Source organism: Epinephelus lanceolatus, chromosome 5, assembly GCF_041903045.1.
Source record: "Epinephelus lanceolatus isolate andai-2023 chromosome 5, ASM4190304v1, whole genome shotgun sequence".
Classification (NCBI taxonomy): Eukaryota; Metazoa; Chordata; class Actinopteri; order Perciformes; family Serranidae; genus Epinephelus; species Epinephelus lanceolatus.
The window spans coordinates 17,193,439-17,218,220 of record NC_135738.1 but is presented as its reverse complement, the minus strand read 5'-3'; the positions used below and the strand labels follow the sequence as shown (position 1 = coordinate 17,218,220).

Here is a 24,782-nt window from a genome sequence, read left to right as displayed (position 1 = left end):
TATTCGGTGGCCTGCAAGAGAACAGTCGAGTCGCGTTCTGCGGTTCGCTCCATTTGAAGTGCAGATCAGTCACCCAGCACATTCGAGATGTCATTAGCCTGCTTTTCTCTTGCTCTTTTTTCCTTGGTCCTGCTGCTATGATGCATTTAGCTCCCTTTAAAATACTTAGAGGAATACTGGTAAAACTTAAAGGTCCAGTGTTTAAGAATAAGGGGCGATTAGTGGCATCTAGTGGTGAGGACTGCAGATTGCAACCAGCTGAAACTTCTGGCTAGAATTCCTTCAGTGTTCATTGCTCAAAAGGTTCTTACCTCTTCCTCTCCAACACAAACGGACCAGGAGTCTCATTTATAAAACAGTGCATAGGATCCATACTAAAAATGTACATGCAGACAAAAGCCAGAAATGGCGTGCACCAAAAAATATTTGACAGTTTCTACAATCATGCTTCCAAGTCTCCATCTGCATCACAAATTTCCTGTCTCCAAAATGTTCATGGACATGGGTCAAAGTTTTTCCAATCAGGTTTGTTTTTATAGATCACAATTTTTGCATAGGAAGTGGTGCACGCCTTTCTCAGGCATCGCTTTGTGCATACAAAATGTTTAAAAATGAGACCCCTGGTGATTAAAGCCAGTAAAAACACTGAATAAAGCAGCCTAACTTTACAAATCTGTGTTTCTCTTAGGATGCCTTCACACCTGCCCTGTTTGGTTCAATTCAATTGAACTCAAGTTCATTTGCTCCTAAGTGCAGTTCATTTGGGCAGGTGTGAACACAGCAAGCACACTCAGGTGCGCACCAAAACAACCAGACCAAGCAATCTTGAAGAGGCGGTCTCAGTCTGGTTGCAAACGAACTCTGGTGCGTTTTGTTTGGGGTGCGAATGTGTTCCGACCTCGATCTGAACCAACTGCAGTCACATTACGTATTGTTTCGGTTAAACAAGGATGACCACGTCACATGATGTTACAGGATTATTAATTTGCATCTCTTCCCGTGCTGCTGTACTCCTGTAATGTATCAAAACATTGTTTTCTAGTTGGAGCCGCGCCTCGTTAAAATGAACAATGACAGCAATATAGTCCACGATGTCCAGCGCTGAAATCAACCTGCGTAGTTGTCCCTCCATTGTGACATTAGAAAGTGTCACATTTATCTTGCAAGTGTAATCTTCTTCAATGTTTTGTTTACTTCCTGGATTTTTCCTGCATGGAAATTCTGACCAATCAAGAGCAGCTTTCTCACACAAGGCATTTGATCTGGTCCGCTTGTAAATGCTGCCGTGAGAACACGAACCAGCTCTAGGCAATTATACAACTTTGTAACAAAATTAGTCCCTGATTCGGACCAAAGCAAGACAACTCTAGGTCTGAAAGCACACTTTCACTGTTTGGAACATTGCAGATGGCCCGCTCACCCAACACCTGCAAATGTGTACTTACCTTATTTCTGATGCAGATGTTCAGAAGGTTTTTACTGGGAGCCACATTATCCACAGTGGTCTCTTCTACCCCAAAACAAATGGACCCAGGGATTTAAACTGGTAAAAACACTGAATAAAGCTGTTTCACTTTCAAAAAAATCTGTGTTTGTCTGTCGCTGACAGGAAAACATGAATGGCCCTACCTAGAGCTAGTGTTTGGTTTGTCCATTCTGGGCTACTGTAGAAAAATGGCAGTGCCACGTGGCAATCTCCACGGACAAAGGACCCACTCCCTATGTAGATATAAACAGCTCATTCTAAGGTAACAAAAACACAAAGATTCCTTTTTTTCAGGTGATTATAAACTAAAGAAAACATACTTATTATATTATATTCCATTTCTGCCAATAACCCTCCCTAAATCCTACACACTGGACCTTTAATGCAACATTTGATCATATTAGGTGGCCTGCAACAGTAAAGTCTCACTCTACAGTTCACTCCCCTTCGAGTGCAGATCAGTCACCCGACGCATTCAAGATGTCATGAGCCTGCTTTTCTCCCGCTCTTTCTCCTCTGGCTCCGCTGCTGTGATGCAGTCAGCTCCCTTTAAAATGATCAGAGGAACGCTGGTAAAACTTAATGTATGTTTCATGGGTAATTAAAGATTTGTGCTCCCGTAGGAGCGACTGCAGTGGCTGTGAGAGTGATTGCAAAGGTATGTTTTTCCACTCATAAACACCAGAAATGGGAAAAAAAGTTTGGACAGGGAGCATTATTGAAATCTCACAAAAACAGTGTCAGAATTGGACTCTTGCTCACAGCACACAGTGAAGGGCCTGGAGCTGCTTGTCAGATATCATGATGGCGAGTAGCACATACGAGCTGTAGAATGACACAATCCGGCAAATCTTTTGATGCTAAAATAATTATAAATCCTTCATTCTATAAATAAACCTGCCACATTAAAGTGCAATATTTTGATATGCTAGGCCAGGGGTTTCTTTATCTGCAAAGGGAAAAAATGCCAGAGGGCAGTGCTGGGGCTTTGAGCATAGCTCAGGGGCTACGCTGACAACACAAGCTTTTGGTTAAATTAAACAACAGACTGAAATAAACACGAGGTGAACCACCCAAACTGAACTGCTGATATTAAATAGATTTCGACTTTCTGATCTGCCTGAACACACACAGCTACATAAAAGCACTTCCATTTCATTGTGCCTTGGTGTGCCTTCTGTCTAAATTAGTGTAGTAAAACCACATTTTATTACAATTTAAGATTCTCATTACGGTCGGGCTTACCACCACGAGTATAAACATCGTTAGAGCAACTATTACTGCATAAAGCAACACAAATATTCACCTGCAGCGGTTTGGTTTTTCCCACTGGCGGATGAATCAGCACGCAGTTGTCTAATCGCCTCCTTTCACTCTTTCAGCTTGTTACTGGCTAATCATGCTCATTTAAATGGCTCACATGTGTAATTACCGCCGTCAAGCAGTCCCCGGCCTAACAGGTCAGCTTGCTTAGAGGGCCGAGCCCATTACGGAGACGTTAAGTTATGATCACAGCTGTAGGCCAGCTGTAGTAATACAACCCCGGGGAACAAATGCCAGCCCTTCTCATCGGGAAAATAAAGTGTTTGTTTAACATAGAATGAGGTGTGTGTAGTGTGCAGCTCTGATTACCATAAATGACCATAACTCATTTATGGCTCATCAGTGGCTGCTGTTTCCCAATCAGACCATTTTAGTGACACTCAGCAGGCTCTAATGATGAAAACAGTGACTTTGTGCTTCTGCATAAAAAGTCTAATTGTGTTGGTGAAAGCTAATGATGGTCATGATGAAGCAGAGCTCATGCGGTTGATTGTTAGTGTTTTTCCGAGGCTGAGCGACGGAAAAAGGGAGGGGGAGAGTCACGTCTTGGGAAGTGTCTGTACTTACCGTACAAAAAGGTTCTGATTTAGGATGCGGAGAGTGCAGTGACACTCAGAGGATTAGCCGCAGCGTTTTCCATAAAGCAAAAGCGCTCTCAGGACACCTTCAAGTCTTTCTCACTTTCCCTTCAACTCCCTGTTTCTTCCTCTCACTTTTCTTTTACTCTGTCGCCACGCTCCCAGGAGGTGAAAGAAATAAGCCCTGAACTGTTGGAAGAGAGGAAGAGGAGGAAGTGAGAACAGGGTGAACATAAATTCACTAGGTGTTTCGCTAAGATGTGTGTGTGCTCGCTGCATGGGTGTGGGAATACACAGACAGACATCTGGGGACGTCATGGTTCCTGCAGGCTATAAACCAACGTTAAAAAAGCAACGCAGATCTAGATTGAACCAGTGTTATGGCTGGTTTATGGACTGTACCCATCCAATCAGAGCTCTAATTAAGCAGGAGCAGTGTGAGAATGGCGAGAGCGTAGCACCTAATAGCCCTCAAGATTATTTTTGTTGTTTACTAGAGCCAAAAGACTTTGCATTGTGTGGCTGCTGCAGCGCCATGTTGACATGGCTGCTTTATTATGAGCAAATACAGTTTTTTCCAGCGCCTTCTCTGCTTAAAAGAGTCTCCGTGAGACGGACCCAGGAGGCTGTACATTCTATTTCATTTCCATTTGAAAAACAGTGCAGTGGAAATGACAAATGTGTGAGGCCTATTGAGAAGCCTTCAGGGCAGTAATGTAAATAACAGAAATTAATCATCTTCACCAAAGAGGGAGAAACACGCCTCACAGTCACAACAAAGGTCACAAATGCGGCCTACGCCTTCACATCTACCAAACAAGAAATGACAGACTTCTGACACGCCACTAATGTTTGGCTGTGTGGTCTGTGTGTTCTACTGTGTGTGCGCATGTTTACCGACTGTGTGTCAGTGCACGAGTGTGTGTGTGTGCAAGCATCTCTCCGTGAGTGCTCTCTGAATCTGCCTTTGAATTTCTTTGGTTTGTTTGTGTGCAAGTGCGAGGCCGTGCGAGTTCATCTGCATCTGCGCGCATAATGTGCACGCACGCCTCTATTGTCTGTTTGAGTGAGCGTTTGGTCGCAGATTCGCAGGATACCTTTTTCTCTGAGGCTGAACCATCTACTTTTAGCTGACAGCAAATAGTTGAGCAGAACCAATTTAATCTTGTTTTTCAGCCCAGGATGACATACGGGAGAATAAAGCAGTGAGGCTTGTCCTAACTCTCCTGGTGGAGGCAGTCACTACGGGCAGCCGTACACTGAAGAATAGATGGTAATTGCAATGTGTTGATTTGAACTTTATAGGCATCATGGGAAGCTATGGCAACACTGTGGTATTACCAAACCCCGGGCATAGACATACTGCACCCTTCTCATAGCTAGTCTAACAGCTTCCAGGGAAACTAATTTGCAGCTCGGGAAAATACTACCTGACAGATCGATTCACCAGTTGTACCCACAATTAATGGACGATTCAGTCTCATGGAAAAAGAATCCTCTGGGTAGCTTTGGCACAGGAGAAGGAGAGCACAAATGTTGCTCTCCCACATCTCATAAATGTCACAATTAAAACCAACCACAAGCTCTGTGTACATTACAATGCCTCTCGGGGGACAGCTTGACATTTGGACAATCATGTCGAGTTTCTCATCACGAAAGAAGTTGGATTTTATGTACCCTGAAGAGCTTGCGCATTGCAGCATTATTGGACTCATTTGGAGAGAAAGAGGTAATTGCGTTGGAAATAAAGCATGGCAGAATGTTGCACGTATATTCATAGCAGCAAGAGCCACTGAAATAGGCTTTTTCAATGACGGCGATCTATACATAGAGCTGGTCTGAGCTGAAGTGTTGCTGGTGAAGAGCACACACACCAGCTGTCAGTGTGGGGAAAGAGAAGAAAATAGCTTTCATCACGGAGGGGAGAGGACTGTCGGGCCACGGGGAGGCAGAGACTGAATCAGTCATACATTTTCAAATAAATTCACATGGGTAAACTAGAATTTGACTGCAGGAATCCAGAGTGGTACGTAACGTAACCGAACTGCTCATCCTCCCAGGAGAATCTGCAGATGAGCAGAGTAAAGCTACAAACAACAAATCCTTTCAGCTCCCAGAATTCTGCAGAGTCCAAACCAGATTAGCAGTAGCTTTGCACCAAGTAGTCGATGAAAATTTAAAGGAAAGGCCTCCTGATTGTTTTACATAACACCGGGGCGGATGCAACTGAACTAACGTCGACTCTATCTACACTGCCTCCATTTTGAATGGCTGGAACCGCGTCGCTTAATCGTTGCCCTGTTGCTTATGTTTTTGTTGATGGACAAAATTATGGGATTTGACTAAGAGGATTAAAATGACAGCAGTTAATGAGACACAGCTGGGACTGGATCACAACAGACAAAATTGTACCCCCCACCCCCCACACCCCGTCGGAGTTACAAATCCATAAACACATAAACAGACAGCGCACGCACACATGGGCATACACATCAGCACACAGGCACATATGCTCCCTTCTCCCTCTCTTTTCTCGCTCCCTAACACACACCTAGAGGCCGAGAGACAAGCTGCCACTCACTTACATATATATATAATGCTTATTACACAGGGTTTATTATCCCATTTAAATGAACCAGATTAATTTGTGTCTTTTCAGCTGGATTTGAAGTATTTAGCCTAACAGGACACACTGGGAATAATAGCATAATTGTAAGCTCTCCCCAACCCCTCCTCCTTAAACTGTTGGTTATAGGGACAGGGCCAGCGTATGCACATGACAATGAGGCTTCTGATGCTGTAAATGAAATTCAAGGTTGATCCACAGCACATTGCCACCTTGATCCCTGTTATTATGCCTTATAAAGTCAGCTACCGTGACAGGATAAACAGGAGTCGCTGGCATCTGTAAGACAAAATATAACAACACCTTATCTCTCTGTTCTGACATGGAGTTACCCTGCGTTCTGCTGTGGAGTTAATACATACATAGCGCAGAATTGATTGATGCTTTTTTGCCACTTGGGGGCAGCACAACGAGCTGCAAACACAACACTGACATATTATAATCTTAAAAAGTGAACATGGGGAATGCATTAGAAGACAGTTTTCAGAGTAAAATTAGCAAGCATTTAATCTTATGTGTCTGGTCATGTGACTGCAAATGTAATTTCAATATTCACTTTCTTTGTAGCTCTGATTTGGTCTCCACCAACCGAAATATCTCGCTCTTTAGCTGCTTAAAATGGGATTTATACTTGTAGGTCAGCTCTATGCAGAGACTACGAACATGGACTATGCCAAGCAGTCCATGTATTCGACGCCGTACCTACGGCATAGGCTCTGTGTCGAGGTAGCCTTACGTGCACCTCCCCAGAAATGTAACTACACATCCTGGCAATGCAGACCTCATGTCTATTTTTGTAAGCTGAAGCCATTTCCCTCAGTGGAAACAAAGCTTTTATTTCCTTTCATTTCACAGATAAGAAACAATTTGTGAGGACAATAAAGCCTCCACAAAAATAGCATTTTATCCCTTAAGTGTGATTTATCCTGGCATCGTATGAGCAGAGGAAATCTCTGTTTGTCTAATTTATACAATGTAAAATGCCACAGGCTTGTGCTAATAACGTTTGTTTATTTTATTTAGAAAGGGACAGTGCACATTAATGAACATGATCGCTTAAGTCACGTAAATGTGCCAGATTTAGCCACACAGGCTAATTTTCATCTGCAGTCCCTGGCAGGTTGATGATATAAGAAAATGACATGACATTAAAATAACATACAAAAGCACAGAAACACATTAGCACAGATAAAAGACGGATTGTTAGCATGTCCATAGAAGAGCACATGAGCACAGAGCAAACATATAACCATCGACAAAGCACATAACAAGGCACATAAGCAAAAACAGCAAGATATAAGCACTATTAATAAAAACAATGACCTAACCACATAACCTATTAAGAACATACTATACAAAAGTACAATATAAAACACAGCATAGACCAAAGCACATAGCCACAAACAAACACACAAAGGCACAAAGCAAAGCACATGAGCAAAGACAACAGCACACAAGCACAATTAACAAGACAGTGACATAGCCATAAAACCAAAGCACATTAAGGAAAACATAGTATACAAAAGCAAAATGCAGTAATGAAATAAGGACTTAACCACTAATTCAGATAATGACAACATGTTTGATTGTCCAGTAACCACCGTTTTATAGATTTGGAGAATGACTTAAGAGATGTGATGTTCCTGAGTTCTGTGGGTACAGTGTTCCAGGTGTGTGCTGCTCCATCGGAAAAGGCTGAGTGTTCAAAGCTGCTCTTTCTCTGTGGCATTTTACAATCCTACCTGGAGACAGATCTGGTAGTTAGCGTTGTTAGCATGTTATATTTGTTTTGGAAAACGTGTTAAGTATAACAGTTGTTTTGTCTGTGAACCTTTTGAGTTGTAATGGAGCCAAATTATGTACTGTTACCTTTGTTAAATGTTGCTGTTGTTCCTGGTTTAATATGAAAAGAGGAGAAGCCTGCTGGCCGCTGGGCTAATTTATACAAAGTAATATGCCATAGGCTTGTGCAGAAAACATTAGCATGTTGTATTTGTGGGGAAAATGTGTCCAGTTAAAGACAAATTCTTCGTCTGTACACAAAGGTGTAGTCCATGTGCCTAGGCTATAATGTAAGCTCTGTATAGCTCAAGTATAAATCTTGCTTTACACTCCACTATGTTTGTTGTTTGGTGCTGGCAGGCAAGAGGTGGTAGCTGAAAAGTTCAAAAACCAAAACAATGAGCTTAAAGGTGCTAAAAGGTCAGTAAAACTAACATTTTGATCAACTCAAAACCAACAGAATTAGCTGCGCCCAGTGGAGCTGTCCCTCCTGGTTCCCAGACAGTCAAGATGGCGGCAAAGGTAAAAAAAAACAAAAAAACAAAACAAGGTCTTTTTTTCATCTTGTGACATGCTTAGCTAATGTGTAACTTTAGTGGTTCATTACATATCGGGAGTGGAATGAATTCGCAGATGCTTCAGTTCATAATGAGACCAAACTTTTACATGAATACCAGTGTTCGAGCCACGACAAAGGCCAAAATGTGCCCTGCAACAGACAGTAGGATTCTTGTTTTTAGCCGAGACAATTTCCTTTTGCTCTATGCTTTTGCTACGTGACTTTGTCAACGCAATTGGCAGAAAAATTTTGGGACTGTACGTTTTGAAAAACTACAGATGCATTACATTTGCATGTTACTATGTAGCCATTCTCGGAACCCATCGGCTGTATTCGGCGGTACAGCCTCTGGGGGCAGACCCCCGATTTTTTGGCATTCCAGTTTGATTTGGGCGGAGGAAGCGAATTTCCGTTTCTGACTTCTGTTTATATATAAGTAATGTTAAATATGCTAAACCATTGCGATGGATTCAGAGTTCGCAGTGACACCAATTATGTTCTGCCTCATTAGTTCTCTGCACGGACCGTTTAACCTGGCAACAACTGCAGCCAGCTCAAACGTGATTGGTCAATATCACGCGGACTACAAACAGCCTACAACCGGAAACCAGGGCTCTTCCGCTCTTCTTCTGGAGGCAAGGTCTCTGGGGTTTGCCTACAGACTCTACATTCACTGGATGTAGAGTCTGTATATAGAGACTACCATGTAGCAGATACGCTGAAACTTTACATTTTAACCAAGCGGCAAACTGCGAGGCTTAAGCTAATGTAGAAGTGCAAAAAAGTTCCTTGAATGGCCACTTGAAGCTGGCTCCAAAAAAGAGCAAATCCTCACAGACCCCCATGTTAAAACGTCCAACTTCATAGCAAAAATAAATGTCATGCTATCCCCTGTACCTTCCACCACCTAATGACAGCCAGTTCATGTAGTGCATCACTTTAGACATGTTAATGTGAATACTGTCAAATACTGGGAAATGTATAGAGGGGGCAAGACGAAAATGTACTCAGTATAAATTAATCCATAGGTTTTACTTTACTCCTTCTATGGTGTACAGGATGGGTCTACTGGCTAATAATTTATGTTGAAAAAGTCAGACAGAAATAGGAACATTTCTACATGCAATCTGGGAGTGTGATCTGATTGACCCATTTGGGGGAAAAGTTGTGGATCACACTGGGAAGTGGTTGGGTATGACCAAACAGAATTACCGAATGTATCAAAATATGACCTTGCTGTGATAAATGTAACTGCTCGAGTGATCCTCAAATTCTGGAAGAGTACATCACCTCATCAATGGAAGGAATCTATGTAAGAAATTGTGTCATACGAACACGTTAGCTAGGGTCAGCAACTGTGAGGCAAACTGTGATTTGTGATATTGGGCTTTATAAATAAAATTGATTGATTGATTGATTGATTGATTGGTAATATGTCTGTTGAACTGTAGGGATGTGGTGTTTAGTTGTACCGCTGTGGTTGCTAAATTATGATTATGGGGATAAGAATGTGTAGCTAGCAGGTGCCTGTGGACATGTTGAGTTCTAATAACAGTGCTGTCGGTTTGTTCAGATTTGGCTAAAAAAAAAAAAAAAAAAGAATTTAAAAGACACGTTGATATAATATAAAATGTGAAAAGGTTACATATTTGTGGTTTGCAAAAACGTACAATCCCAACATTTTCTTCTGGCGACTAGATTTTGTCGATCACTTCTGCCCCCTACTGGCTGGTTAAGAGGAGTGAAGAGTTAGCAGGTATAAAACAATTAATTTTTTCAATAATCGCAAATCAATGCGAGCAAAAGATGTCCTTGAGCATGCAGTCGTACATGTGCATACAAAATATGACGCTGATTGGTCCAATAGTTTGCATGATTAGCTATACACATACTTGCACATGCACACACGACCAAATGCAGGATCCCCTCCAGGGTTACACCTGCTGGAGATAATAATGCCTGTAATTTATGGTTAAAAAGGACAGACTGGGCCTTTAAAATTTTCATAGGCAAAGCATCATCACATATCTTCTATGTAAATGTCACCAGGTGATATTTGATGATCCTATATATTGAGCAGAGCCTCTTTCATTAAAGGGTTATAGACTGATTTCCTGTTTTCCTGTTATGATCAGTCACGACTGTTTCTGTTACCATGTTTCGTCTGCCATCTTTCCCTATAAGTCAAACTTTACATCATCCCACCTTTATCTTTGCACTCTTGAGTGATGTTAAGTCTGCTGTTTGTATCTGGTGGGGATATGGGATGTCTGATGTACATAAAATGTTAATGACATTCCTGGACTCCATGAGTAGCCTGCAGCAAACCACATACACACACACTAAAGACAACATGCTTAATTAAATTCATGGGGCCCAAAATTCATGGGGCTTACATGACACTAATGTGGCCTGAACTTACACGTTCATGTAAAATGCATGTTAATAAAGAGGCATCTAGTTTAAAGATTCTAAATAATGTAAGCAACACATTATTAATCACCAGCTGAGAGCACGTCGAGAAGACAGAGTGCCTGCAACGCATGCATTTTGAAGCAATCCTGATGAAATAACTTGGGTGTGTGTGTGCCTGTGCATGCATGTGTGTGTGTCCATCTGTGTGGGCGTTTTAATCTATGTACACTTTGTGACTTTCACACATGGCGATGATGCATTATATTACATTCTCTCATACGGCAGTCAAAAATGACATTCCCAGCATCAATTTGCTGCGGCACATTTATTGTGATTCCTCTCATCTTACAATCTCACAGACAGCCCAGTGTTCAGTCGGTACATTCAAAAGGGGGTGACTGTATAACAATCAAACTTTGATAAAACTAGCTGTGGCTCCCCCACAGATGCAGGCATTAAAGTGAGCCCCGCTTGTCAGTCAGATACAAAGGACAAAATGCAGAGAAGGAATGTAAATCAGAGGACATCACAGCGTCAGGCTGTGGCTGTGAATTTCACCATTACATGGTGTGATGTGGGCTGAGGAGTAAGCTACAGAGATCAGAGGGATAACCCGTCCGTTCGCAGCTTTCCTATGGTCAGGCCTGCATGGCAGACACGACATCTCACCATGCAAAGCTGCCCGCTTGTTTAAAGATTCAACAATTAAAGGGATTCTTTGACAACTTTCAGCCAGCTTTGTGTCACAACATTGTGGGTAGTTTGTGTAAATGAGTTGCGGTAAACTTGCCTCCATCTAAACAGCGCCTAGATCTTCCCGCTCATCTCAAATGCAGCAGATTTTCACAGGCCCTAGGGCTGTTTCTTAAACTACAGATTGTACTTTAATATTTTCATGATGCCCCGCCACTACAGATACCTGGGGTGCATTCGTAAATCCAATCAGACGTTCTACATTTAAATGAAAACACTGTTGTTCGAAGAAACAGAGTGTTCTATTTTTAGGTGAATTAATGAACCATTAGAGTGCGAGTGAAGCAAAAATAAATATGAGTTCTGACTTTTCTCCACAGAAGAATGTGTTATTAAGCACCCAGCTAAAGTTGAACGATTAAAAAAGTCACCAAGTAATTAAAATTATGTTTCAAAGTCATGAAAAATAGGCAGCATTCTCTGCTCTGAGGGGTGTGTCCACTAAATATGCTGAAGCCACGCCCACTCGAGGCCTACAGCCTCTTTTAATTGTAGCACTACAGTGGATGCTCCATCTAGCAGCATTATTGGACCTGTACAGCCAGAATCAAATTCAGACCCAGGAAACACTGACCTGCCCGAAAATCAACCTCGTTTTTTTCAGTCTGCAACAGCATAGTCATTTTTACTCAAACGAACAACAACAAAACTCAACGGCTCTACTTCTGATGCCCAGTTCAGACCAGAGATTCGTGATGAGATGAGTTGAAACAGGCAGCTACTTGCAATGCCCCGTTCTGCAACGTTCTAAAGACCTGCCAGTTCACGCCAATGCAACTAGATGAGACGGTGTATCATCTCTATGCAACAACTCTCTGTACTTCTGTTGTGATTTTCAGCTTTTCAGGTTTATTTTGTGGCTGAATATAATTTGTAGCTTCTTAAAATATGAATGAGGATAATGCGAGTGAGATAGTGACTACAGCTGCATTTGTAGTAGTGAAGAAATGGTGAAAAACAAACAAAACGAGCATCAGATGGACTGCATTCATGATAAATACGTCCGACACTGGCACACCGTGAGGATGGAAACAGAGGACTCTACGGGGACAGAGCACCTGCCGCAGCAAGCTAACATGGCATCTGCATTCATTTTGACTTGACCATCAGACTTCACTACAAGTCGACTGGCTGTAGAAACAGGTGACAAGCTTAACATTCTACGACCAGCCGCCAGGGATTTGACTAGCTGAGTTGCAGGTGACACCATTAGCCAGCCTGAGTGGAGCTCAGACAGCTAATTCACACCACTGCAACTTCCCTCTGCAACATTTTTAAACGGTTGTGTCTTGTTGCGAATCTTTGGTCTGACCTGGGCTTTCAAGCAGGGCTTATGCTAAAGGTTGCTCCGCTGCATCATCAAGAAGGCTTTTTAGCCACACCCAAAAAATTCTGGACACGGAAATGATGGAAAACAGTTTAATGGTTTAACTCAAGAATTCAGTACTATATCGTTCTATACTATATAGTGTTTACTAACACAAAAATGAAGACCAGAACAAATGTAAAACAAAGATGTGTTTCAGTGTGTGGAGTAAATGGGCTAGAAACAGAAATAAAAGTGTGTAATACACACATGATATTTAAAAAAAAAAAAAAAATTAAACACAAGATGATTAACAAATATAAAAGTGAAGTATAAACACCAAAGTGTACATGAAATGTGTTTGGGATATTTGGGCAGACAATAGGCCTATACTGTATATATACTTAGTTCCATCAGTTTCTTATTGCTCTGTATAATTTAAAAGGAGCTGATAAAAACAATTAATGTTAAAAGGGTAGGTGTAATATGCTAAGGCTTCAGTCTACACCTTTTCAGTCACCTTTTCAGTCCTGTTTTGTTTTGTTTTATAATGCTAAAAAAAAAAGCATTAACTTAATGTTTATGTATTGTCTGTCTGCCAGTACATTTGTGTTTTATAAGTTGGAAATTAAACTAAACTAACATGTATAATGTGTTTAGATGTAAATCTCAGATTTTACTTTATCCTAATCACACATTCACTCCGCTCGATGCTCTGCTGCTTCGTCTCCCCAGAGTACTTGCAAGTACACTCTGCTGCTCTGAAAGTGTGGTGCTCTGAATAACCTAACGATAAATTCCAACAGTGCTCTGAATTTGTGTCAGAGTGCACTCCAGGACTACGAGTGATTTTCCCCCAAATGCAAGAGTAAAGAAGATAGAGACAGCCAGCCTTGTCATGCTTTCTCTTTCAAACTCAAACCAATCTCAGATTAAATGGTAAAACAAGGCAGCACTGATCAACTATAAACCAACATTCTGTTCTTGTGTTGCCTCTTTCTCCCCTAAAATGTCTTCAGAAACATCTTTTAGCTCACCATTTAACTGTAATTCCAGATCATCTGTTGCCAGCTGGCCACCATTTTGTTTCCTGTGTTGAAACAGCCAGCAGGAGGTTTTATTGGCCCACTGTGGTGCAATGCATTCTGGTAGTTGTAGGTTTTCTACCTCTTGAGCAAGAGCTAATGCCACAGCCATTTCCCCTTTATTCTCTGGTCTTGCAGCACCATATTCATAACCCACTTGAGTCTTTCTACTGCATAGTCTTATGAAAAGACCATCTTTGCAGCAGTGAAATACTTCTTTGAGTCCACAACAAAAGGGAAGCTTTTAGATCCATTGATAGGATGTGTTCAAACATCTTGGTCTCAATGAGGATATTGACTTTGCATGCTTTCTGAAATGTGTCTCTTGACTCTATACAGGCCTGTTTTCTCACAGCCTATGAACTATATTTGGGTACTTATCTGTCATTTATGATGTATATAAATATTTTTTTCCATGTAATCTCATGTCGTTTTGTGTTTTCAGTATTTTCAGTTTGTCTCACCTACTTCATGTGACTACTTCCCATCAGCTGTTTCTACTATATAGGTAAGGCCACACCTGTTTGTTGGCTTTTTTAAGTGATTTTGCCACTTTTGATATTTCTTGTTGATAATTTTTCATATATTTTGGATTGCCTTCCTGTTCCTCCTCCTCTTTCTTGTTTTCCAAGAACACCTGACACATTTTTGTCATCTAGTTTGAGTATACAGAGCAACCAGTCATCTCTTTTCCCCAAGTCCAGCACTTGTTTAGGCTGTAAACAGTCAGTCTGCTCTAATATTTGGAAACACGTCGCCCTTTCAAAGCTCAAGGGCCACAGCATTATTTAGCTTGGCTTGATGCTGTGATGAATTAGTGAATTTCTGCGAGTGTGCCCTGAATTCCATTATGCTAATATTACCAGACGGCCCATCTGCAAGGAGCATCAAATAGGATGTATTTCTGTTCAGCAGAGCTATTTCTATCTATCTGTTTAACCACCTGTATGCACACTCTAATACAACATGATTTTCACAGAGGCACCACAGCCATGACTGGAGAAATATTGTGTAATGGGAATTGGCATACTCAGTGAAATGTAAAAAGCAGTGCATGTGGTGCCCACTGACCCACAGGCCCCTATCATCTCTGGGTTAAAAGCTGATTGAGACCAATGACATTGACTCTTACTGTAAGAGGGAACAAAAAGTTACGCCTCCATTTCAAATCAGCCTGAGTTTCAACCCACACACAGGACATGCTTCAGTGATCTGAGAAATTACAGGATACCACCCCTTCCAATTTCGCCATCACTGGACCAGACTGTTGCAGGCTTTTGAAACAATTACCCCAAGGGGACCAGAGTAACCTTGTTTATAGCTCATTGAGCATCCACAGTTCCAATTTCGCACAGGTAATTACAACATCGTTATCTTCTCCTAAATCTTCACCAGAGGTGTTATCACAAAAAGCTACCTCTGGCTCAGCTGTTTGCCTTTTGGACATTGATTGAAACAAACACAGCATCAGTATGCTCGTGCATTTCTTGGACGGGCTTATGTTCGTTCTCCAGGTGTCGGTGACCCAGCGCAGCCTGCTCACCCAGAACGCATCAGTCACACTAACACACATCTGTCGCACCGGTCCACCCACTCCATCACAGCCATGGCTGGTCTCTCTCCTTGAATGTCCCACCCCGCTTGGAGAGGACAAACAAATCTTCTGATTTGCCTCTAATCTGCAGTCTACCCTCAGCGTGGGCCACCGTCAACCCAGCACATCAAGGACAAGCACTCCACAGGGGGGGTATCCATTAGCACAGCATCCTGCTTCCACCATAGTGTGATAGGGACAGGGCAGAGGGATACGCTCCAATTAGAGATGGAGACATGGGGACTTTGCCCCTGACACGTCCCTGCTGCTCCACAAAAGAAGTGTGAGCACACCTTTCTCATACAAAAGGAAGGCTTCCCTTCCTGTCATGTCTCCTGCCTCGAGCTGTTGCTGCTCATTCACCTCATGAAGCCAAACCATTTCACATCATGCTGTTCCTTTTCATGTGTGTGGTGCTGCCCTGTGCCTGTAAGAATGAATGGCTGGTCAAGCTTATGTGCGTGTGTGTCTGGGGGAGAAATGTGTGTGATCTTGTGTATGTCTGCTTGCTCTTTGGCATGAGGGTGAAAATGCTATCTTGGGGTGGTCTTTGTCATGCATCTCTCGTCTGAGGCTTCCATCAACAGAAATCCATCCCTCTGTATAGTGCAGCATGTTCAGCTCGCCTGTACTGGCTTGAGATAGGTTGGACCAGCTTCATGCTTCATGCATTTGCATGCTGCATGAACACAATCTGCCGACACCCAGTGGGACCTCCGTCCGTCCATTTGCATTGTTTCTATGCTCCTACGAGAAGTAAACCAATTTGCGGTCATAGTCCGTCTGATTTTTAATCAGGATTTGTGTACATGAGAGGTAAGAGACACAGAAGACAGCATAGCAACAACACTCTGGTATGAATATTTCATCTCTGTTCTATATGAATAAAACAAAACGTGTTCTTGATTCAACCACGGGACGGCATACCTTTCACTGGTCCCATGTGTATCTGTCCATTCTAAAGGGGGGAGATGAGCGCTCAGATATGAATGAGCTTTCCCATCATAAGACGCCTCCCATTGAATCTAAACTTCTCCAAAGGCCTTCAGATGCAAGTGTATTCTTCTGTATAAACACAGGAAAAACCTAGTGTATTTGGTTGATTATGCAGTGTATCAACTATGCATGAAGCAATTACATACCATGGCCTAGGGGCTCGGATGGCAACCGAATGGATGAATTCCTACAACGATCCCTCCCTCCACTCTCTCTACATGTCCATTCATTAATCCAGCTGGGCGGCTATTTGTTTGTGCAAACATTCGTTTAGCTGTTTGTCTGTCTGTTCGCTCAGCCATAGAAGTTTTCCTTTTTTCTATCTTATCTGCTGCAAGGAACGTCAGCGTCTTGTGACCCAGTCTATTGGGATTTCCATCAGAGTATAAGAGACTGGCCACATTGATAAATAAAGGTCAAAGGTAGGAGAAACAGGCTGCGGGGACGAGGCTCGTGGTGACAACACAAGCGAGACGAGAAATAAACCACTGGATCTGCAGAGGCTTGGATTGATTGGAATTTAGAGAGAGGGAGGAAAAATTAAATTGGGGGAAGCAGGGGAGGGTGAGGGGAGGGAGAGGCTGGGTCAGAGTAGATGGAAAGAGAGAGGAGAGCAGGAGTCAGCATGATAGGGGGCAAGCCAGAGAATGAGATTTTTGCCCTGAGAGCACCAACTTCAAAAGCTTTGGGGGGCATGCCTTTACACAATTTTACTCTTAACATAATCCAGATTTCTGAGAGGGAGTGCGTGTGAGGGAGGGCGAGGACGGGGATGAGAGAGATGTAAGAGAGACAGAGGCATCACCGTGGCAACCCCCACCCCCCACCCCCATTGATCCTCCTTAGAGGAGAATTAATAAGTCATCACCCATTTTCACTAAGTCCAACATTTGTGATTGCTTTGAAGGTTAAGCTATACACCGCATTAGCGTGTTGGTAATGAATCTGGCGTTGACTCATGTGCAGTGTGTGTTTTCCAGGCTGTCTCAAATGTACTTTTTCACCGGTTTGTTTCTGTGTTTTTATGTGTGTCTGTGTGCATGTCTGTCTCCCATTCTTCCATCTGGATTCTTTTAATCCCATTCTCTTCATCTAATCCATCTTTCTCCCTCTCTTCCTCCCACACTCTCTTTGCCCTCTCCTCCCTCCTCTTCCCCCCACCCTCTTCTCTATCCCCCTCTCCCCCCTCGCTCTCTATCTCTCTCTCTGCTTGCTTGCTCGCTGCTGTCTGCATAGCGAGGAGCTCTATCTTCCACGCGGTTGTGATTCACTTGGCAACCACTCGAGATAAACATGTTGTGGTGGACAGACGCCTGGGTCCCGGTCCGGAGGAGCAGGCTGACGTGGGTGGGCCCTGCCCAGGTCCCAACGTCAGCATGGGCAGCAGCGGGCAGCGCCAGCCACTTGGCCAGATGGTCCGGAGTCGAGCTCTCGCCACTGTTCATCAAATGCACCAGCTCGCTCTGTCTTCCCTCGCCATGGCCCCCAGCATCGTGTCACAGTGGAACCAGAGAAAATTAGCACCTAATTATAGGCCCCTCTCTGTGAAGAATGGTACTGGTGCTGGTGGTGTGTGTCAGCTTGTGGAGGCTGGGTGGTTGACTCACTGTGGGACCGGGGCCTGTAGACCACGCAGAGGACATAGAGAACACATGCACAAGGCCGCGGAGGAGACACACACACATATGCAGGGGGGAACACACACAGGCGAGAGGCTGAAACTCCCTTCTTTCTGGTTGATTTGTGCCTCAGCAGGGTCTCTCCCCACCCCACGAGGATGCCACAACAGAAACCACTTGTGTTCCATCTCTGATCCAACAGGATTAATTACACACACAATGGAAGCTGATGCCTCTGGTTTCTATGCTCCGCAGGCTCCCTTGTGTTAAGGATGGAGTAGTTAATCTTCACTGGGAACAATGGAGATTTGGTGCTGGCGTATTAGGTGGAGACGCAGATATAGAGCTTGACTATGCTGCCATCTTGTGATTGCATCTGGACAAGTACAGGATGTAAATGAGAGGTGTGGAAGATTATCTGATTGATTCATCAGTGTAATACTAATCAGTAATGTTAATTTTGATGCTATAGGTAAAGAAAAGGCTGTAGGAGATTCACATATATTAAAAGCCTGGAGATCTACCATCCATTAGATGCTGGCAGCAGAGAGACTGATCAAGAGAAGCTATCCTGACAGCTGCTCAAACAGAGGAACCAGCAGTGGTCAGAAAATAGCTGCATGATGAAACTATGAAAATCTAAAAAGTAAGAAATGCCTCCTGCTGAACAGGCGAAGGGTCTGCACGCACTGTGAGAAATCAAATAAATTCAGAAGCTTCCGTTTGGAAAGTTAGCGATTCAATCTTTATTAGGTCTGCAAAGACTTACCAAAAATAGGTTAATATAACAAAACAAAGTCAATATCTCATTCTTAAACCATACAAAACCATATTGCACCACGCTTTGATACTGCTGATTACTCCGACGTCTCTGAACATTCATGTATGATGTAATCCGTTTACAACACAACAGCACGGAGAGAGGAAGATTCATGGACCGAGCAAAACATCACTCAAAGACTCGTCAACCACCCTGTTTGCCTTTACGTCACTCTGAATGGTTGCATGGTTGTAAATGTGATTTCTGGAGTTAATAAAAAACTTTGGCACAATAGATATTCTGTCATGAAGAAAACTGTGAGCAAATGTCCGTGCAGGTTTTAGTGCATGTTGAGTATTTTGTAATCCGTTGAGGAGCGAAGAGCAGCGCCGGAGCAGAAGTACTGGGTTGTTTGATTGATGCGTGCACATGATGGGAAACAGGTGGTGGGTCAGTGGAGGAGAAGGGACAGGGGCACTGGAACAGTTTTTTTTAGGCTACAACCATTTTGTAAGGGCTCCCGGGGACATTGTCGTCACCCCATTTGACGATGACGGTGTAGCTGCCCATGTCCTTGACGGTGTAGGTGACATTGTAGAGCTTGTTGCCCATGTGCTTGACGTACACCTCTTCGCAAGGGGCATGGGGTCCGTGCACGCCCACCATCAGCATGTTGGTACCTGGACAAGGAAAAAGAGCGGGGTTTAATGACTGTGGTGTAGAAAAGTTGCACAGGTGTGTGTGTGTGTGTTGGCTTTTTATGTGACCAATAGATCGTGGTGACAAACCCATAGAGAATCATCACCTGACTGAAGTTCACCTCAGCTCTACCTCAGTGTTTTAGTGTCTTTTAGCTCTTTGTTTTGTTTTTAAAGGGACAGTTCACCCCCCAAAAATACGTATTTTCCTCTTACCTCTAGTGTTGTTTATCAGTCTAGATTGTTTTGGTGTGAGTTGCAGAGTTATGTAGATATCGTCCATAGAGATCTCTGCCTTCTCTTGAATATAATGGAACTAGATGGTTCTTAGCTTGTGGTGCTCAAAGTGCCAAAAAATACATTTAAAAACCTCGACAGCAATGTCTCTTTCCAGAAATCATGACCTGGTTGGTGAAGATATCGACAGACCTCGTTGTGAGCAGCTTCATGTAGGAACTATTTTCTTTCTACCAAACTACACCTGCCAACTTGTCTGATTTTAGACAGATTTGTCAGCTTGTTACTCTCCGTCTCCATCTTCAGTCTGACAGTGCATCCTCTCAAACCGACTTCAGTAGAGGAGGGGATTTGATCCTCCCTAAACAATCACAAGAGACCAATGTATCCGCTTGAATCTGATGTCATCTTAAATCCATTTGATGCTTAGCCATGCCAAAAATACCTGCTTTGCCAAGGTTTTAAGAGTGGAGTGGAGTGAAGTGAAAGAAACTACGAAGTTGGGCAATATGAGAAGACACGTAGATTTAGAACAGCCTCAATCCTCCTCATTAGTTCGATGCACCACTTGACAACAGCCTAACAACAGCTTTAGTCACACCCTAAGCGCTGATTTGCTAATTAAATCCCAAGGCAGCGCTCATTGGTCGTTTGAAACCGCTGTTTCATGGTTAAAATACTTCTCATACCGAGCTACACCCGGCAGTCATATATCATCCTCCACGGCTGAGCTGTAATGTTAGCTAGCTCAGTGGTGCTAGGTGAGCTAGCAGTAGATTCATGCTTCCTTCTGTGTGGTGATACAGTTGGCGGATGTAGCTCGGTAGAAAGAAAATAGTTCCTACATGAAACTGCTCACAACAAGCTCTGTGGATTATTTTGAGTAACCAGGTCATGATTTTTGAAAAGAGACATTGCTGCTGAGTTTTTCAAATGTATTTTTTGATCACCACAAGCTGAGTGCCATCTAGTTCCATTATATTGGAGAGAAGACAGACATCTCTACAGCCGATATCTCCAACACTCTGCAACTCACACCAAAACACTTATGACTGATATACAGCACTACAGGTACAGTAAGAGGAAAAATATGTATTGATTCTGGGGGGAACTGTCCCTTTAAGGCCCACACCTTGAATGTTTTGTTGACTCTCACTCATTAACATTTCTGTTTCAGTATAGAGCTCTGACAAAATTATGCTGCCTGACCAGCACCAAACACCAGACAAAGTTAGTGACTAACTCTCCAACATAGTGGTGCAGTGAGATGCTAAAGAGCCTGATATTTCCCCGAGGAGTTGGTGGAGACAAAATTGAACTAAAGCAGAGTGAAAACTGGACTTAGTCTGGTTGCCAGAAGCACAAATGAATGTTATTTTTGTTCCATGTCTGCTGGCAAAGAATGCTAACACATTCACCATAACAACTTTATAAGGTGATAATATGTCAGCGTTGTGTTTACAGCTTGTTTCTCTGCCCAAAAGTGGCCAAAAATCAATCAGCTTTAGTCTGCACTGTCTGCAGAAACTCTGTTTGTGTTTGACTTGTATTTTTACTGTGTGAATATGAGATCAGCTTGTGTCTTTTGTCTTTATCTGGGTGAGCGTCTCACCTGCTTTGCTGCAGTCAACTGTAAAATTGTTTTTCTGTCCGACCACAGCCTTGGACAGCCCCGCTCCGCGACAAACCACCTTGCTGGCATCAGATGTCAGTTTTGAAGAGGTGGTGGAAGAGGAGGAGCTGGAGCTGTAGGCGCCGCCCACTTTGGAGGTCTTGGTGACTGTTTCCACCAGGACGGAGGAGGTCTCGTGGAGGCTGTGTCCCCCTGACAGCCGGGCGCCTGCAGGAGAGGGAGAGACGGAGAGGTTATCTAATGTCATCAGAGCTCAGTCCAGACATTACATAATACACTCAGTATTGACATCGATATGAGGGAAGCAAAGATGCTGCTGCTCTCGGGGACTTTTCTTCTACAGATAAGTGCAAGGAAGTGGACTAATGCCTGAGCTCAAATAGGAAAATATATCATACCACTTTCAAATAAAGTGAACTTCTAAAGCTCATGGGAGTTCTTCTCATTCTTGAAAGTATTTTTATGTCACCTTAATAAAAAAAGGCATTTGTATGCAGCAGGCAGCAACAGGAATACATCAGCGTAGTGCGAGACAGCTTTTATGTAAGATGTACACTGAGCAGTATGAATGAAGATGACATAACATTTCCCTGACTTTTTTTCAGAGGAACATTTGTTTCATAATCGAGACACTTGGCATGTGAGATCCACAGATCAGATGGGAGAGTGACTGTCGGGCGGACCTGTGATTTTGGCTTTAAAGGGGCTGCCCACTATGTGCTGTGGTCCTCCGTATTTGATGGTGATGAGATAGTTGCCGGGCGCCATGGGCGTGTAGGTGATCTTGTAGCCTTCAGGACACTCCCGGCAGTCCATCTTGACCTTGGACGGGCCGTCGATGTTGACCGATAGAGTGGCGGAGCCTGCATTACAGGTGTTGACCACAAACTCTGAGGATACACCTGGAAGAAGGAGGTCAAGGCAGGAAAAGATTAAAGACTAACTCAAACACTGCACATGGTGTTATGTTAGAAAATAAAATCACAAGAAAACCATGCTTAAAGGGGAACTTCAGTATTTCCAACCTGGCCCCAATTGATCTTTTTTTGTGTGTTAAAATATGTGAACAACGATTGTTGAAACTGGTCTATTGAGCAAGATCGCTGCAGCAAGCAGTGGTGAAACAGGCTGCAATGTAACCACTCAGGGCATGTTCGCACTGTAAATTACGTCCACTTAAAGGGATTGTTTTTGCCACTGACAGGCTCAGATTGTTATTTGTCTTATATGTCTTACAACTTATGGAAAGGATCCCTACAGAGATAGACTTTTTTGTTGCAGAGTAAGATCCATTTCGTTTAACCAGACAACCTTGAAATATCGGCAAAGACACCAGAAAACAGTCAGTTTAGTGTATATAGAGACAGTATATTTTCACATCTAAATTAAGGGTTTAATTTCAACCAAACCAGAGTTGATGAATGTTAGAACAGTAAACAGACAAACAAAGACAGCTTTATGAGTTTTTTTTTGCTTCTGTCAACTTCAAATGAGGTGTGTTTTAGGATAATAAAATTACTGTTTATTTAAACGGAGTCTGGTGGGTTTGGCGATAGCGATTTCGGCGCTATTTCTGATTCAACAAAGAGCATCTTCCTCTAAAACAAAAAGGTCTATCTCTGTAGGGATCCTCTCCATAATGTTGCAGGCACTTAGAATAACAATCTGAGCCTGTCAGTGGCAAAAACACGAACTTCTAGTGGTAACCATGACCGTGCGAACATGCCCTGAGTGGTTACGATACATTACTGCACCGATTTAAAAAACTGTTGCTCCCTTTAGTCACTTAGACACAATATCATGGGAGAAGAGGGTCCAGGTTGAAAAATACTTAAGTTACTCATTAATGAGCAGTAAATGTGGTACGTATTTGTAGTGGTGGTGTTGGTGATATCTACCTGTGGTTCCTCCCTGCAGTCCAGGGCCATGTGCTGTCACCATGCCTGGATCTCCAGCCAGCCCTGGGTCTCCCACTCGCACGTTAAATGGGCTCCCAGGAATGTGGCATCCATTGAACTTGACATCTATGGAGTGAACTCCGTTCTCCCGTGGAATGAAGCGGATCGCACTCTTGTCTGAACACAACAGAAGTGGATATGTTACTCCTAAATGATGCTTACAGGTATAAAAAAAGTGAATTCTCTCTGTACTTCAAAGTTTGGTTGGTACGTACCGCTGTCGAGCTCAGTGACATAGCATTCCTCAGAAGAGCCAGAGGGAGTGTGGACTTTGGCATCAACCACCCCTCGAGCACCATTGCGCTGCACCATGAAGGATGCCTCTTGGTTTACCTTCAAGTCCTTCTCCTGCAAAAGACAGAGGGAATATGATCAGAATACATGTGCGTGCATTTGTGTGTGCCCGCACCTCAAGGGACACAAAGTGTGCTGTGACTCATCACGCCTGAACGAGAATAGATTGAGCGGTTGGGTGTGAGAGGCAGGAAAGGTCAGAGTTTACAGCGAGGCGTTTAGTGTTTTGGCCCTACAGGCGGACGAGTGGTCCTACCAGACATAAGAGGTAGTGTGACATTTTAAACGTCGGTCTGATATTGCACTTCACCTGGCTTCTAGTGGTAGGAAAGCACTCTGAAATGGCATTTCAGTCATCTAAAAATACATGTTTTTAGCATTGTTGGCAAATGTAATGGAAACTGTGAAGGCAAATAAAACACGCGTCTGTGAAGTGAGGAGAGCAATATTGTGAGCTGTCACAGGTATCTTTAAAGGAGTCTTTATCTTCCGCTCACTGTTTTCTTGCTTTGTCCTCTCAGACAGAAACACAATCACACAGACTCGCACACTGCCCACACATAGCACAGCTTGTGTTGCCCCACATTAGCAAGGGACAGTTAATCCAGCCCTTCATCACTGGCCAGCATCACAGTATTATAGTCGCGGATACTGCTCCAACGCTGGCATTCAATTACAATTCAAGGGCAAAGTGCTATCAGACAGAAATATCTTACAGCCACTCAAACATTATGTTGCATGCAATCTGCTCGTCAACCCTGATATTTTCTGACTGTGCATGTGTTGTGTCTGTGCTTGTTTTGCACAACAAAATTAATGTGGCTTTTGTCAACTCTGGGTCTGTGTATGTGTGTGTGATCTCACCTGAAGGCTTGTGACAGTGAGCCTGCGGGCCTCGTCTGACAGTGTAGCAATCGGAACGATGAATGGGCTGTCAGGGATGTGCTCGTTGTTAAACTTGATTGACACCTCGTAGTCACCTGGGGACGCAGACAGGTTATTTACTTTCACGATCAAATGAACTGGAGGAAGAATTACTGAAAGGTTTAGCAGTGCAGAGTGAGAAAAACAAAATACTCA

At 43.1% G+C, this 24,782-nt stretch overlaps 1 protein-coding gene across 2 annotated transcripts in view; it reads right to left on the bottom strand.

Moving 5' to 3' along the window:
- Positions 1 to 18,844: 18,844 nt before the first annotated feature.
- LOC117262190 (filamin-C-like) overlaps positions 18,845 to 24,782 on the bottom strand; it is a 29,933-nt gene continuing 23,995 nt past the window's right edge. For both annotated transcript variants that reach the window (XM_033634955.2, XM_033634956.2), the window contains 6 exons: positions 24,567 to 24,682; positions 23,624 to 23,756; positions 23,349 to 23,525; positions 22,134 to 22,352; positions 21,430 to 21,657; positions 18,845 to 19,562 (listed from right to left, as the gene is read on the bottom strand). In XM_033634955.2, the coding sequence (XP_033490846.1) occupies positions 19,375 to 19,562; positions 21,430 to 21,657; positions 22,134 to 22,352; positions 23,349 to 23,525; positions 23,624 to 23,756; positions 24,567 to 24,682 (1,061 nt within the window). In that variant the 3' untranslated portion in view covers positions 18,845 to 19,374. The remainder of the gene's footprint in view (positions 19,563 to 21,429; positions 21,658 to 22,133; positions 22,353 to 23,348; positions 23,526 to 23,623; positions 23,757 to 24,566; positions 24,683 to 24,782) is intronic.